At 53.0% G+C, this 14,182-nt stretch overlaps 1 protein-coding gene across 1 annotated transcript in view; it reads left to right on the top strand.

Moving 5' to 3' along the window:
* The first annotated feature begins 4,733 nt into the window (after positions 1-4,733).
* CERK (ceramide kinase) overlaps positions 4,734-14,182 on the top strand; it is a 138,822-nt gene continuing 129,373 nt past the window's right edge. Inside the window, exon 1 of the mRNA XM_075345112.1 lies at positions 4,734-5,004. Within this exon, the coding sequence (XP_075201227.1) occupies positions 4,860-5,004 (145 nt within the window). The 5' untranslated portion in view covers positions 4,734-4,859. The remainder of the gene's footprint in view (positions 5,005-14,182) is intronic.

Below are 14,182 nucleotides of genomic sequence, written 5' to 3' on the forward strand. Positions count from 1 at the left end.
GTAAGCAATTTTTTTGGCGAATAACTGTAAAGTGCGGGGTTAATTTTTCCCCTCAAAACATAGTCTATGACGTTCCCCGAGTCAAATGAGGTGTCTGTGCAAACTTTCATGATTGAAAATAGGACGGTGCGGATCCCTTTAGCGGACACACACACACTCAGCTTTATATATTAGACTGTCTTAGGCTATGTGCCCACGCTGCGGAAAATGCGCGGATTTTGCAGCGGATTTCTCTCGGAAAAGCCGCGGATTTCCCGAAAATCTGCAGCACAGCTACTCCCCAGCCATTTCTATGGTATTTGGGAAATGCTGTGTCCACGCTGCGGATTTTTCCGCAGCGGAAATCGTGCGGATTTTCGTCCGGAAAAATCTGCAACATGTCAATTATTGTTACGGATTTTCTTCCGGATTTTGGCTTTAAAATTGGAAAAAAAAAATCCGCACCTATGAAAAGGTGCGGATTTTGCGGGAAAGCTGCGGATTTTGCGGGAAAGCTGCGGATTTTGATGCAGAAAAATCCGCAGATACATTCTCCCGTAGACACATAGCCTTAGGAATGTTCTGCCACACTGAGTGCACTTGGGCAAATCTTCAGGATCTGCTACTGGCAGTTACATTTGCAAATCCTGACCAATGACGTCCCAGATATGCTTGATGGGAGACAAGTCTGGAGACGCTGCAGGTATGGTAGCAGGTTTAGACCATGCAGGCTGATCACAGTAACATGTAGTGTCCATTTTAGGACATGATCATATATCAGTGTTAGTGATGAGCGAGTACCAAAAAGCTCGGGTGCTCGAGGCTCGGGCCGAGCATCTCAAAATACTCGTGTACTCGGCCCGAGCACTGAGCCCAATGTTATCCTATGGGAGACCCGAGTATTTTTGTGAAATGACCCCCGGCAGCATGTAGAAACCATAAAACTGTAAATTAATAAAAAAAACGTGCGTGTGTGTGTAAGCGTGCATATATATATACACGCGGAGTGGAGTGCGGGAGGGGCCGTAGCCGAGCGGGGAAGTGTCGGGCTAAAGGCACGGTCACGCTGTGCGGGCCGGCCAATCACTGCAATTCCACAACAGGGCTGTGGCATTGCAGTGGTCTGCCAGCCAATCCCTGCATAAGGGATGGCTGTAAAAAGAGCGCCAACATGAAGACCCCGAGTACAGCACGAGTATCGCGAGATTACTCGGTCCCCGCCGAGCAGCCCGAGTACATTGATACTCGTGCGAGTACCGAGTAGTAACAAGCATACTCGCTCATCACTAATCAGTGTCAAACATCAGAAATACCCTGTTTGATAACTGACTCTGACAACTGATCACTGTAGATTAAGTTTAATCTTTCCACACCTGGGATCAAACCCAGGTACCAAAATGCCAGAGGCAGCAACTTTACCACTTGGCCATTCACTGAAGATACAATGGCTTGCTGTCTTTCCTGCCTTATGAGATTAACCATGCAACTATTCTGTTATAGTTCTTCTGATTCTCATTCTGATGTCTGAGATGTGACTTTCTCACACATCAAACTCACCGGTCAGAGTCAAACATCATTAGAATTTGGCTTGGAGGAGGGCAGTGGAAAGGTCCAATGTGTTTCAGACTCCATTGCACTGATAATCACATAAACAAATTAAAGGTCAACAACCCTGTAATGAGTAAGTAGCTCAGTTGTAAGTGTACTGTCTTAGACGTACAGCGCTCAGGGTTCTAGCCTCCAGAGTGGATGGAATTTTTTTTTTATTTGAAAGGTTAATACTATGTGTGACACAGATTCTTTACCATTAAGCTATAGGCAATTGTCACTGGTCAGATGTCGGATATCAGTTAACACTGGTCAGTTGTAACTGGTCAGGTGTCAGTTGTCACTGGTCAGAGTCAGTTGTCAGAGTCAATGAACAGTTATCAGAATCAGTGATCAGTTGTCAGAGTCAATGAACAGTTATCAAAGTCAGGTGTCAGAGACAGTGATCAGTTATCAGAGTCAGTTAGTAGTCAGTTATCAGAGTCAGTGATCAGTTACCAGAGTCAGTTATCAGAGTCAGTGATCAGTTACCAGAGTCAGTGATCAGAGTCAGTGATCAGTTACCAGAGTCAGTGATCAGAGTCAGTGATTAGTTGTCAGAGTCTATGATCAGTTATCAGAGTCAGTGATCAGCTATCAGAGTTAGTTATCAGTTAGGGGTACTTCTCACATAGCGAGATTGCTGCTGAGTCACAGGTTTTGTGACGTACCAGTCACCTCATCAGCGATCTCGCTGTGTGTGACACTGAGCAGCGACCTGGCCGCTGCTGTGAAATCGCTGATCGTTACACACTGTTCTCGTTCATTTTTTGCTCATTGGTCTCCCGCTGTGCAACACACATTGGCGTGTTTGACTGCGGGAGACCAACGAGCACCGACTCTGTGTAAGCAGCGTACGCTGGTAACCAGGGTAAATATCGGGTAACTAAGCAAAGCGCTTTGCTTGGTTACCCAATATTCACCCTGATTACCAGCGTACACCGCTTACAGGTTGCCAGCGCTGGCTCCCTGCAAACATAGCCAGGGTAAATATCAGGTAACTAAGCAAAGTACTTTGCTTGGTTACCCGATATTTACCTGGTTACCAGCATACACTGCTTACAGGTTGCCCACGCTGGCTCCCTGTATACGTAGCCAGGGTAAATATTGGGTAACTAAGCAAAGTGCTTTTCTTAGTAACCCGATGTGTACCCTGGCTACGTATACAGGGAGCCAGTGCGGGCAGCCTGTAAGCGGTGTACGCTGGTAACCAGGTAAATATCGGGTAACCAAGCAAAGCGCTTTGATTAGTTACCCGATATTTACCCTGGTTACCAAGCACAGTATCGTTACAGGAGTCGCTGGTGAGATCTGCCTGATTGACAGCTCACCAGCGACCATGTAGCGACGCACCAACGATCCCTGCCAGGTCGGATCGTTGCTGAGATCGTTGGTGCGTCGCTACATGTGACCTCAGCCTTAGTAATCAGTTGTCAGAGTCAATGATCAGAGTCAGTGATCAGTTATCAGAGTCAGTTGTCAGTCAGTGATCAGTCAGTGATCAGTTATCAGAGTCAGTTGTCAGTCAGTGATCAGAGTCAGTGATCAGTTATCAGCGTTAGTTGTCAGAGTTAGTGATTAGTTGTCAGAGTCAGTTGTCAAACGGTATTTCTGATGTTTGACACTGATATATGATCATGTCTTAAAATGGACACTGTAAACACTAGAGACATGCAGCCTGGTAGTTACGTGTTGGAAAATGGCTCCTGGGTCCCTTTGGTTCTAAGACCAAATCAATGTTGTTATTGTTCCTGGAATGAAGACTACGTGGTCCGGCCACTGTACATTACCCACCCACACTATAATCCTGGGAGTGGGACTGGTGGGACCTTCCCTCCTTAAGACCGTTTTTTTCCCCATCTGCATATCATTAACATGTACTGATCCTTTCTATAACTCTACTTTCCCTTCTTGATGTTACAATTTCAATATGGAATGTACAGTGTATCTACAGGTCAGGCTGCATGCAGGGTGCCTCTACCATCACACGGCCTCATACAGAAGCCATGACAGCCCCTATCCTGGAGGCCCCTGCTTCAGGCTGGTCAGCCTCAGGAATGACATTTACTGCAGGGATACTGCTGTGTCCTGCACCCCATCACTTCTCTGGGGCTCCAGGGGGCTCCCAATTTTCCAGAAGCTCACTCCTCTCCCCCACATCTATGTCATACCTACGGTAGGACAATATACAAAACATCGGGGTATTCCCGCCATACAGACCGCCTCAGTGCTGTGTGCCTGTCAGTGCTGTGCCTGTCAGTGCTGTGTGCCTGTCAGTGCTGGGCCTGTCAGTGCTGTGTGCCTGTCAGTGCTGTGTGCCTGTCAGTGCTGTGTGCCTGCCAGTGCTGTGTGCCTGCCAGTGCTGTGTGCCTGTCAGTGCTGTGTGCCTGTCAGTGCTGTGTGCCTGCCAGTGCTGTGTGCCTGCCAGTGCTGTGTGCCTGTCAGTGCTGTGTGCCTGTCAGTGCTGTGTGCCTGTCAGTGCTGTGCGCCTGTCAGTGCTGTGCGCCTGCCAGTGCTGTGTGCCTGTCAGTGCTGTGTGCCTGTCAGTGCTGTGTGCCTGTCAGTGCTGTGTGCCTGTCAGTGCTGTGCCTGTCAGTGCTGTGTGCCTGTCAGTGCTGTGCCTGTCAGTGCTGTGTGCCTGTCAGTGCTGTGTGCCTGTCAGTGCTGTGCCTGTCAGTGCTGTGTGCCTGTCAGTGCTGTGTGCCTGCCAGTGCTGTGTGCCTGTCAGTGCTGTGTGCCTGCCAGTGCTGTGTGCCTGTCAGTGCTGTGTGCCTGTCAGTGTTGTGTGCCTGTCAGTGCTCTGCCTGTCAGTGCTGTGTGCCTGTCAGTGCTGTGTGCCTGTCAGTGCTGTGTGCCTGTCAGTGCTGTGACAGAACACTGGGGCCTGAGCCTCCGGCTTTCCCACATTGATGGCTGACAGACGTGCAGCATCTCCCTACATCACTCCCAGGTGGCCTAGTGATGGCATGGGACGTAGTGTCTCTATGGTAGTGGACTCGTGCTATTTCGATGTATACCCGCGCATTGTTTGTCTGCAGGGTGCAGTGCTCGGTGCTGTACCCACCGGAGCCCCAGCAGTGCCCTCCCGTCTCCCCGTCCCTGCATCTCTTCCCTTGCCAGCCTGTAGCCCCTCCCACACGCGGCGATTTGCATACGTGTGACGTGGGGGCGGGGCCTGGGAAGCAGTGCAGACAATGGAAGTCCCGGACCGCTAGCTGGGAAGAGTCCATGTGAGCGGCCGGCGGGGGCGCCCAGGGTTCTGCCAGTGTGTGCGGGCACCTCAGCCAGACGTCATGGAGCCCGAGCAGCCGCCCTCACCCCCCGTGCTGTGCTCCGTGCTGTCCGTGAGAAGCCACAGCTGCGAGGTGACCCTGGACCCCGGCCGGGCGCTGCTGTCCTGGAGAGAAGTCAGGCCCCGGGGGCGCAGTGGCCGAGCTGGTGAGTGCAGGTGCCCAGAGCTGCGGGGTAGGAGCACAGACGGCTGGTATATAGGCAGTGGGTGCTGCGCATGTGTGTGTATTGTGTGCCAGGACTGGGCATAGAGTGTCTGTGCCCCCACCCCCTGTGTATGCTTTATCACTGGGTGTAATTACATACAACACATTGGGAAACCTGCCTGGCACCTGTGGCACGAGCGTGCTGCTATAGACAGCTGGGCACAACTTTCAGTACTTTTCCATTTGTTTGTGTTACTGGACCATTACCTACTGGAAATGCTTGGCAGCAGTGTTGTCTGACATGGTCCTTTAGTGGCTCCTCCTGCGCGCCGCCCTTGCGTCTGTCCTCACTCCTCCTTCCTGCGCGCCGCCCTCGCGTCCGCCTTTGCTCCTCCTTCCTGCGCGCCGCCCTCGCGTCCGCCTTTGCTCCTCCTTCCTGCGCGCCGCCCTCGCGTCCGCCTTTGCTCCTCCTTCCTGCGCGCCACCCTCGCGTCCGCCTTTGCTCCTCCTTCCTGCGCGCCACCCTCGCGTCCGCCTTTGCCCCTCCTTCCTGCGCGCCGCCCTCGCCCCTCCTTCCTGCGTGCCACCCTCGCGTCCGCCTTTGCTCCTCCTTCCTGCGCGCCACCCTCGCGTCCGCCTTTGCCCCTCCTTCCTGCGCGCCGCCCTCGCCCCTCCTTCCTGCGTGCCACCCTCGCGTCCGCCTTTGCTCCTCCTTCCTGCGTGCCACCCTCGCGTCCGCCTTTGCTCCTCCTTCCTGCGCGCCACCCCTCGCGTCCGCCTTTGCTCCTCCTTCCTGCGCGCCACCCTCGCGTCCGCCTTTGCCCCTCCTTCCTGCGCGCCGCCCTCGCCCCTCCTTCCTGCGTGCCACCCTCGCGTCCGCCTTTGCTCCTCCTTCCTGCGTGCCACCCTCGCGTCCGCCTTTGCTCCTCCTTCCTGCGCGCCACCCTCGCGTCCGCCTTTGCCCCTCCTTCCTGCGCGCCGCCCTCGCCCCTCCTTCCTGCGTGCCACCCTCGCGTCCGCCTTTGCTCCTCCTTCCTGCGTGCCACCCTCGCGTCCGCCTTTGCTCCTCCTTCCTGCGCGCCACCCTCGCGTCCGCCTTTGCTCCTCCTTCCTGCGCGCCACCCTCGCGTCCGCCTTTGCCCCTCCTTCCTGCGCGCCGCCCTCGCCCCTCCTTCCTGCGTGCCACCCTCGCGTCCGCCTTTGCTCCTCCTTCCTGCGTGCCACCCTCGCGTCCGCCTTTGCTCCTCCTTCCTGCGCGCCACCCTCGCGTCCGCCTTTGCCCCTCCTTCCTGCGCGCCGCCCTCGCCCCTCCTTCCTGCGTGCCACCCTCGCGTCCGCCTTTGCTCCTCCTTCCTGCGTGCCACCCTCGCGTCCGCCTTTGCTCCTCCTTCCTGCGCGCCACCCTCACATCCGCCCTCGCCCCTCCTTCCTGCGTGTGAGCGAGCCTTGCGTCCACCCTCGCTCCTCCTTCCTGCGCGCCGCCCTCGCGTCCGCCTTCGCCCTCCTTCCTCGCGTCCGCCTTCGCCCTCCTTCCTCGCGTCCGCCTTCGCCCTCCTTCCTCGCGTCCGCCCTCGCCCTCCTTCCTCGCGTCCGCCCTCGCCCTCCTTCCTCGCGTCCGCCCTCGCCCTCCTTCCTCGCGTCCGCCCTCGCCCTCCTTCCTCGCGTCCGCCCTCGCCCTCCTTCCTCGCGTCCGCCCTCGCCCTCCTTCCTCGCGTCCGCCCTCGCCCTCCTTCCTCGCGTCCGCCCTCGCCCCTCCTTCCTGCGCGTCCGCCCTCGCCCCTCCTTCCTGCGCGCCGCCCTCGCCCCTCCTTCCTGCGCGCCGCCCTCGCCCCTCCTTCCTGCGCGCCGCCCTCGCCCCTCCTTCCTGCGCGCCGCCCTCGCCCCTCCTTCCTGCGCGCCGCCCTCGCCTCTCCTTCCTGCGCGCCGCCCTCGCCTCTCCTTCCTGCGCGCCGCCCTCGCCTCTCCTTCCTGCGCGCCGCCCTCGCCTCTCCTTCCTGCGCGCCGCCCTCGCCTCTCCTTCCTGCGCGCCGCCCTCGCCTCTCCTTCCTGCGCGCCGCCCTCGCCTCTCCTTCCTGCGCGCCGCCCTCGCCTCTCCTTCCTGCGCGCCGCCCTCGCCTCTCCTTCCTGCGCGCCGCCCTCGCCTCTCCTCTCCTTCCTGCGCTCCGCCCTCTTCCTGCGCTCCGCCCTCTCTCCTTCCTGCGCTCCGCCCTCTCTCCTTCCTGCGCTCCGCCCTCTCTCCTTCCTGCGCTCCGCCCTCGCCTCTCCTTCCTGCGCTCCGCCCTCGCCTCTCCTTCCTGCGCTCCGCCCTCGCCTCTCCTTCCTGCGCTCCGCCCTCGCCTCTCCTTCCTGCGCTCCGCCCTCGCCTCTCCTTCCTGCGCTCCGCCCTCGCCTCTCCTTCCTGCGCTCCGCCCTCGCCTCTCCTTCCTGCGCTCCGCCCTCGCCTCTCCTTCCTGCGCTCCGCCCTCGCCTCTCCTTCCTGCGCTCCGCCCTCGCCTCTCCTTCCTGCGCTCCGCCCTCGCCTCTCCTTCCTGCGCTCCGCCCTCGCCTCTCCTTCCTGCGCTCCGCCCTCGCCTCTCCTTCCTGCGCTCCGCCCTCGCCTCTCCTTCCTGCGCTCCGCCCTCGCCTCTCCTTCCTGCGCTCCGCCCTCGCCTCTCCTTCCTGCGCTCCGCCCTCGCCTCTCCTTCCTGCGCTCCGCCCTCGCCTCTCCTTCCTGCGCTCCGCCCTCGCCTCTCCTTCCTGCGCTCCGCCCTCGCCTCTCCTTCCTGCGCTCCGCCCTCGCATCCGCCCTTGCCCCTCTTCCACTTTGGGCTTTTGCAATGCACTCCTCCCCCACATGCAACCCCTTATTATACACCAGGGATGTCTGATCAGTACAGGAGTCAGCCGTATAACTGGCCTGTTAATAACCATAATGCTGTCACTTTGCTTCTGGCTACGGCTCATAACGCTGGTAGATGACTACCATTATATCACACTGACATCTGTTTGGTGATTTTATTTGTTCCTATTAGTAGTTGCTAGTAAATTTTTAATCCTATAAATATGTCATAGCTTTGCCTTCTGCTATAAATGGATGGCTCCAGATATTAGTTTCCTATTTTGCTGCTACTTTTATCAGTTTGGTGGGAGTCTGACACCCCCATATCAGACCACAACCCGTTGCACTGTTTAGTGTTCGCTTCCATCCACTGCAGATCACATCCTACATCTAAGGGTCAGCACACGGTGAGTAATACGGAGCGAGTGGAATGCGATTAAAAAAAAAAAAATCGCATTCCACTCGGACCAATTTTACTGTATGGGGCAGCTCCCATGAGCGATTGTGTTTCTCAGCCCTAATCGGACCGAGAAAACACTCGCAGCATGCTGTGGGTGGAATGTGATCTTGTTCCACTTGCACCCATTCAAGTCTATGGGGCGAGAGAAACATCACATTGCACTGTGAGCAGTGCAATTCTCGCATCAGCCAGCAATGGAGGAGATAGGGGGATAAATCCCGCCCAGCCCACTGCAGCATTGGCCCTCCCCTCCGCAACTGTGATGTGATCGCATGATCAGACCACAGTCGCATGACACTCGGCTCCCACTGTGCTGTGAGCAGAGTGTCATACGAACAGTCGGAGTAATCCCCATGTGGCCTCAGCCTAACAGCTCTGATTGTACCAGAACGGCTGAACCCAGTAATCTAAGTGAAACAGTGTTGGATTCAGTGCCTCTGTTTCTACATCATGCTGCTCTTAGATGAGGTAACAACAACCTGCTGACAGATTCCCTTTAAGCAAATAACAGCCTTTATTCTGGAATATTCACACACAGCAGATTTGTTGCAGAAATTTCTAAAACTGGACAAAAGTTGAATTCACATACCGTATCTGCAGGCCTCAGATGAGATCACCCGGTATTCTTTACTGAATGTACACAGAGCTAATGACTAGCACTCTGCCGTACGTCAGGGTCAGCATAAAATGAGTAATGCTAGGTTTATACAGAATGAAAGCTTTCCATTATAGTCCGTGTATTCATTGACTCCTATTACTTGTTCTGGCCTGCAGTGGCTGAGACTGACCAGAACCACTGCCCTATAATAAAGTATGCTGTGGATCTTATGTATCTCCGCACTGCTAGACCTGTATAAAAGGTAACTTTGTTTTCAGTAGTCTTCAGATTTTTACCATTGAGTATTGTATTTTGTGTGAGTTCTGCTGGTCGTAGGAACCATTAGTAGATCAGCCACAAAAACTAAGCCACCTGCTGCCAGCCTAAACCGTTAGGGGTTCAGTCCCAAAACCAGAATATGCAAAAGTAGCTACAAGTGCAGATTTGGATGTAGAAATGGTCCAGTGAACCTGAGCACCTTAAGCAGCGCCTGTGCTGCAATCTATAAAGATGCACGCCACGCCAGACTTGTGAATCCTCGCATGCTGTCAGGATTCTCCGCCCATTGAAGTGGTTGGTGATACTTTTGGCCACATTCTGACTAGACATTTTTGGCCTTGGTCAATTCAGTTGTTTTGAGCGAGGCTGCACACTTCTTGTCCGCACACGACCACATATATGCACATTACGGTCTACTTGCTCCTTGCAGTGGCACTGGAGAATCCTGACAGTGGGAGCGCTGTGACATTTCACAGCACTGTAGCCAGACATGTACCCCGAGGAAACTCCTTTAACACGAAGCCCCAGGAATTTCGAGCTCCATAGGGTTCCAATGGTAAAAATGTCAAATGACCCCTCTCTGGGACTTCTAGTGTTAAGGAGTCACAATAAAACTTGGGCTACTTTGTGTCTTCTAATATGGCATTGGAACACAAGTGGTGGCTAAATGAGATTCTCATATATACTTGTTTATCATTGCTCATTATTCTCTAGCTATTGCTGTTTAGGGCCTGTTCTGTTGAGTGGTTTTCTGCTCACGTATTGAGCACGCTGCGCACATTCACGGCTCAGGCGCCGGGCACGCTGTGCACAGGCACGTTTTTTTTTCTTCCTGGCAATGGCAGGCTTTCAATTATTGAAGTGCGACTGAAGCAGGATTTTGCTATATGAGTTAAAGGCAGTGCCATACAGGCACTAAGATGCTGTATCCAGCCATAGCTGATATAAAAATATGTGATGCTTGGTTGATTAAATATTTTTAATCAAAGTTGCAGAAGAGCACTGCACTTTGATGTGTGCAACATGGGCGGGTCTTTGTGGATCGAGTCCTCGTGTTTCTTCCTCCTCTGGCGTCCTCTGGCTTGCCCCTTTTCTTTATTTTAATATCGCGTTGTGCCACCATTGCTGTTGTTGGTGGTGCATGCGTATTGCCACAGTACTCAGGTCTTCATTAAATAAACACCAGAGTCCACGCATGCGCATACCGCAGTCTCAATCACCATTTTATTGAACACTGATGCTTCTCATAGTCTTCACCGCAGTGTGTTAAATTAAATGGCACTGGGCATTGTGGTACACGCATGAGTGGACTCTGGCGCCATTTTAATGAAGGCCTAAGTACTGTGGCAATGCGCACACGCCGCCAACAACAATGGTGGCACAACGCGATATTCAAATAAAGAAAAGGGGGCAAGCCAGAGGGGACGCTAGAGGAGGAGGAATAAACACAAGGCCCCTTCCCACAAAGACCCGCCATGTTGCCGACATCAAAGTACGGAGCTTTTCTGCAACTTTGATTAAAGACATTTCTGCAACCAAGCCTCGGATCTTTCTATAACGGTTATGCCTGCAATCAGCATCTTAGTGCCTGTATGGCACTGCCTTTACCTCATATAGCAAAATCCTGCTGGTTTGTCCCAGACCGTGCTTATTTATTTCCTTCGTTGTAAGAAAACAAATGGCAGAATTTTAGATTTTTGTTCTCAATGCCACCAAAAAAACAGTAATAAAATGCGGTTAAAAAAAGTTGTATTTACCTTTTTAGAATGAAAAGTATAATCTCAAAAAAATAAAGTACTCACAGTGGTGACAATGGAAAAAAATATATATTTCCAAATAATTACCGTACTAAATTTAGTTGTAACAGCAGTGCCTCAGAGGATAGTTAATATATTGACACTGTAAAGTGAGTGATGCAACAACAAACACATTCAATACGAGGGGCAAAATCCCACACATGGAGATGTAATATAGCTATATGGAAAAAAAATAATACACTGACCAGGAAAAGGGTCACAATATTGGAACTTTTGACTTTCAGGCTCCATATTTCACCATCCACTACAGCTTTGAACGTGAGACTACCTTCATTTTTGAGATTATGATCTTGGCTATCTGATACATAAATTTAACTTGTAACTATTTAGCATACGATTAGTTATGCAGATTATTGACATGTCACTTTGTTACTGTTTTGCTCCTGGTGTTTGAAATCTTTTTCTGTCTATATACTACAAATTACAACCTGTTCTCACATTCCCTCATAGCTCAGTGTGTTATTAGGTTGATTTCCAAGCGAGAAATCTCTGGTTCGAATCGACGAGCAGCCTAGAAGATTTCCCAAGAAAAGGGGAACCGCGTTATCTAGTTCATCAATACAGGTCTCTTGACCAAGAAAATTGCTAACAACATCATGTGAGTGCCATGACGGTTGAAAGAATAAGAAATTAAGTCAAAAGCCAAAAGGTGCATGTCGAGGCAGAATATCGGAGTGAACAACTCTGCACCACAAGGGCTATCAGTTCTGGAGCAACAAACTTGGAAGTGGAGGTGGCTCGTATGCTTTGTAATAGTGAGATCACAGATGTCCATGCCAAGCACCATGCTACACGTTACACAAGTCTGGAATAGTGGCACGAAAATAGGTGAAGAAGTCTCAAGATTATTATTTTATGAAGCATTGGCTCAAGTTTGCAAAGAAATATGAAAACTGGACAGTAGAGGATTGGAAACGGGTGATTTCAAGCGATGAGAGGAAAGTCAATAGAATAGGCTCAGATGGGTGCAAATGAGTCTGGAAAAAAACAAGGGAAAAAGGGGCTATAATAGATCGAGATATTGAAGGAACTGTCAAGTTCAGTGGAGAAAGCCTTATGACAGGGGTTGTTTCACAGCCAAAGGCGTTGGATACTTGACGAGGATTGATGGTGGGCTCAATGCGGAGCTATATGTCAATATTGGAGACGAGAGGAACCGCTGAAGTTCGGTTAGGCGGGTGCAGGCAGGAAATTGAAAAGTTCAGTTTTGGACCTGACTTGACCTGAACCCCAACGGAAGTCATTAATTGAGCAGTTTGGGTCTCCGCCAACATGCAGCCAGCCATAAACAGATCACTGAAGAAAAAACAAAAAACAAAAAAGCAGCACCAAATGTGCACTACAGCACTAAACATTCCAAACTGTACTTATTTTAAAAATTTTGAGATTTTTGGCAAAAAATTGCAATTTCTTGAGCTGCTTCGCCACGTCACGGCAAATCTCATTTGAAGCAGTCCTACACTAAAATATTTTCTTCAGCGCTCTATTGGGAGACCCAGACGATTGGGGTATAGCTACTGCCCTCCGGAGGCCACACAAAGCACTACACCAAAAGTGCAAGGCCCCTCCCCCTCTGGCTATACCCCCCCCCGTGTATCACGGGTTCTCCAGTTTTAGCTTTGTGTGCGAAGGAGGTCAGACATTCCATGCATAGCTCCACAGATTTTAGTCAGCAGTAGCTGCTGACTATTTCGGATGGAAGAAAAGAGGGCACATATAGTGCCCCCAGCATGCTCCCTTCTCACCCCTGGATGGTGTTGTAAGGTTGAGGTACCTATTGCTGGTACAGGGCTGGAGCCCCACATGCTGTTTTCCTTCCACATCCCCTTGTAGGGCTCTGTGGAAGTGGGATCCTGCCGGCCTCTCAGCTCTGACGCCGGGCTCCATCCACAGACCCATTAGAACCTGATGGAGACGGAGCAGGGGTACGATCAGGGACAGGGCCCTGCATCATACAGGTACTCTGTGTCCCCGGCAGGCACAGACACACTCCGGGCTGGCTGGGTGTTGTAGTGCGCCGGGGACCGTAACGTTGGAGTTAGTGTCCCTACAGTTTACTGGGGGACTTTGTGTTGTGGGAACGCAGCGCCGACCCCCTCTGGACCGGGCGGCGCTGCTGTGACTTGTGGTGCGCCGGGGACACGCCGACCGCGCTTTTACGGCGGCGGCGTTTATAAATTTAGTCCCCGGCTTTTTGGGCCTAGGACGCCGGCAGCTCCGATTCGTTCCCGCCCCCACCCTGTCAATCAGGGTAGGGGAGAGACGCTGTTCGCTAGCAGCGACGAGGGCTGGAGCCTGATTTACATGCTCCAGCCCTCTCACTTGGCACAGAGGGAAGCAGGCTTCCCGCTCTTGGCCAGGAACGCCCAGGGCCCGCCCCCCCTCCTCTCTCGGGACGCCGGCAGCCATTACATGCAGCCTGGCTGGAGGAAGGACGCAAGGCTCTGGGAGACCTGGACTGGGGGGCTATCTTGCGACCTCACACCCGCTTTTTAAGCGGGCGGTAAGCGGTTTTTCTGTGCTGGTCCCTCTAGTGCCTCACTGTGTATCGGTGTACTGTGTACAGATATATAGATATTGTATTTCTTGCACTGTGAGGTCGCTTCTGGCTGCATATCCCAGATCGCTCTGAGGAAGCAGCAACATGTCATCCTCAAAACGCAAGGCTGCCAAGGCTAGGGCTGTGTACACTGCGTGTGCTGCATGTGGGGCTGCTCTACCAGCAGGTTCCAAAGACCCCCATTGTGTGCAATGCTCAGATCCGGTGCTGCTTCGCCAGCCGCAGTCAGGAGAGGTAGTGTCCCAGGCTGAGACGCTTGTAAGTTCTGCCCCGGTGACAGGGACAGACTTTGCAGTTTTTGCGGATAAAATGTCTGTGACTATGACAAAAATCCTTGACGCCTTGCAATCTATGCATGGGACTCAGTCTTTGGGCACGGCGAGGCCTCTGTCCTCAGGTCCCCCTCACTTGGAATTAATCCAGCCTACAGGGGGGTCCCCGGCTTCACAAGCTGAGGATTATGACTCAGATGATAGCCCCAGCCACCCTAAGCGGGCTCGCTGGGAAAGACCCTCAACGTCATCACACTGTTCAGGGTCTCAGCGCAATCAGTCTCCCTGTGATGTGTCTGAGGAGAGTGATCAGGAATCCACTCCTGGAACCCCTCTCAACCTGGATACCCCTGATGGGGACGCCATGGTAAACGA

Source organism: Anomaloglossus baeobatrachus, chromosome 4 (genome assembly GCF_048569485.1).
Source record: "Anomaloglossus baeobatrachus isolate aAnoBae1 chromosome 4, aAnoBae1.hap1, whole genome shotgun sequence".
Taxonomy (NCBI): Eukaryota; Metazoa; Chordata; class Amphibia; order Anura; family Aromobatidae; genus Anomaloglossus; species Anomaloglossus baeobatrachus.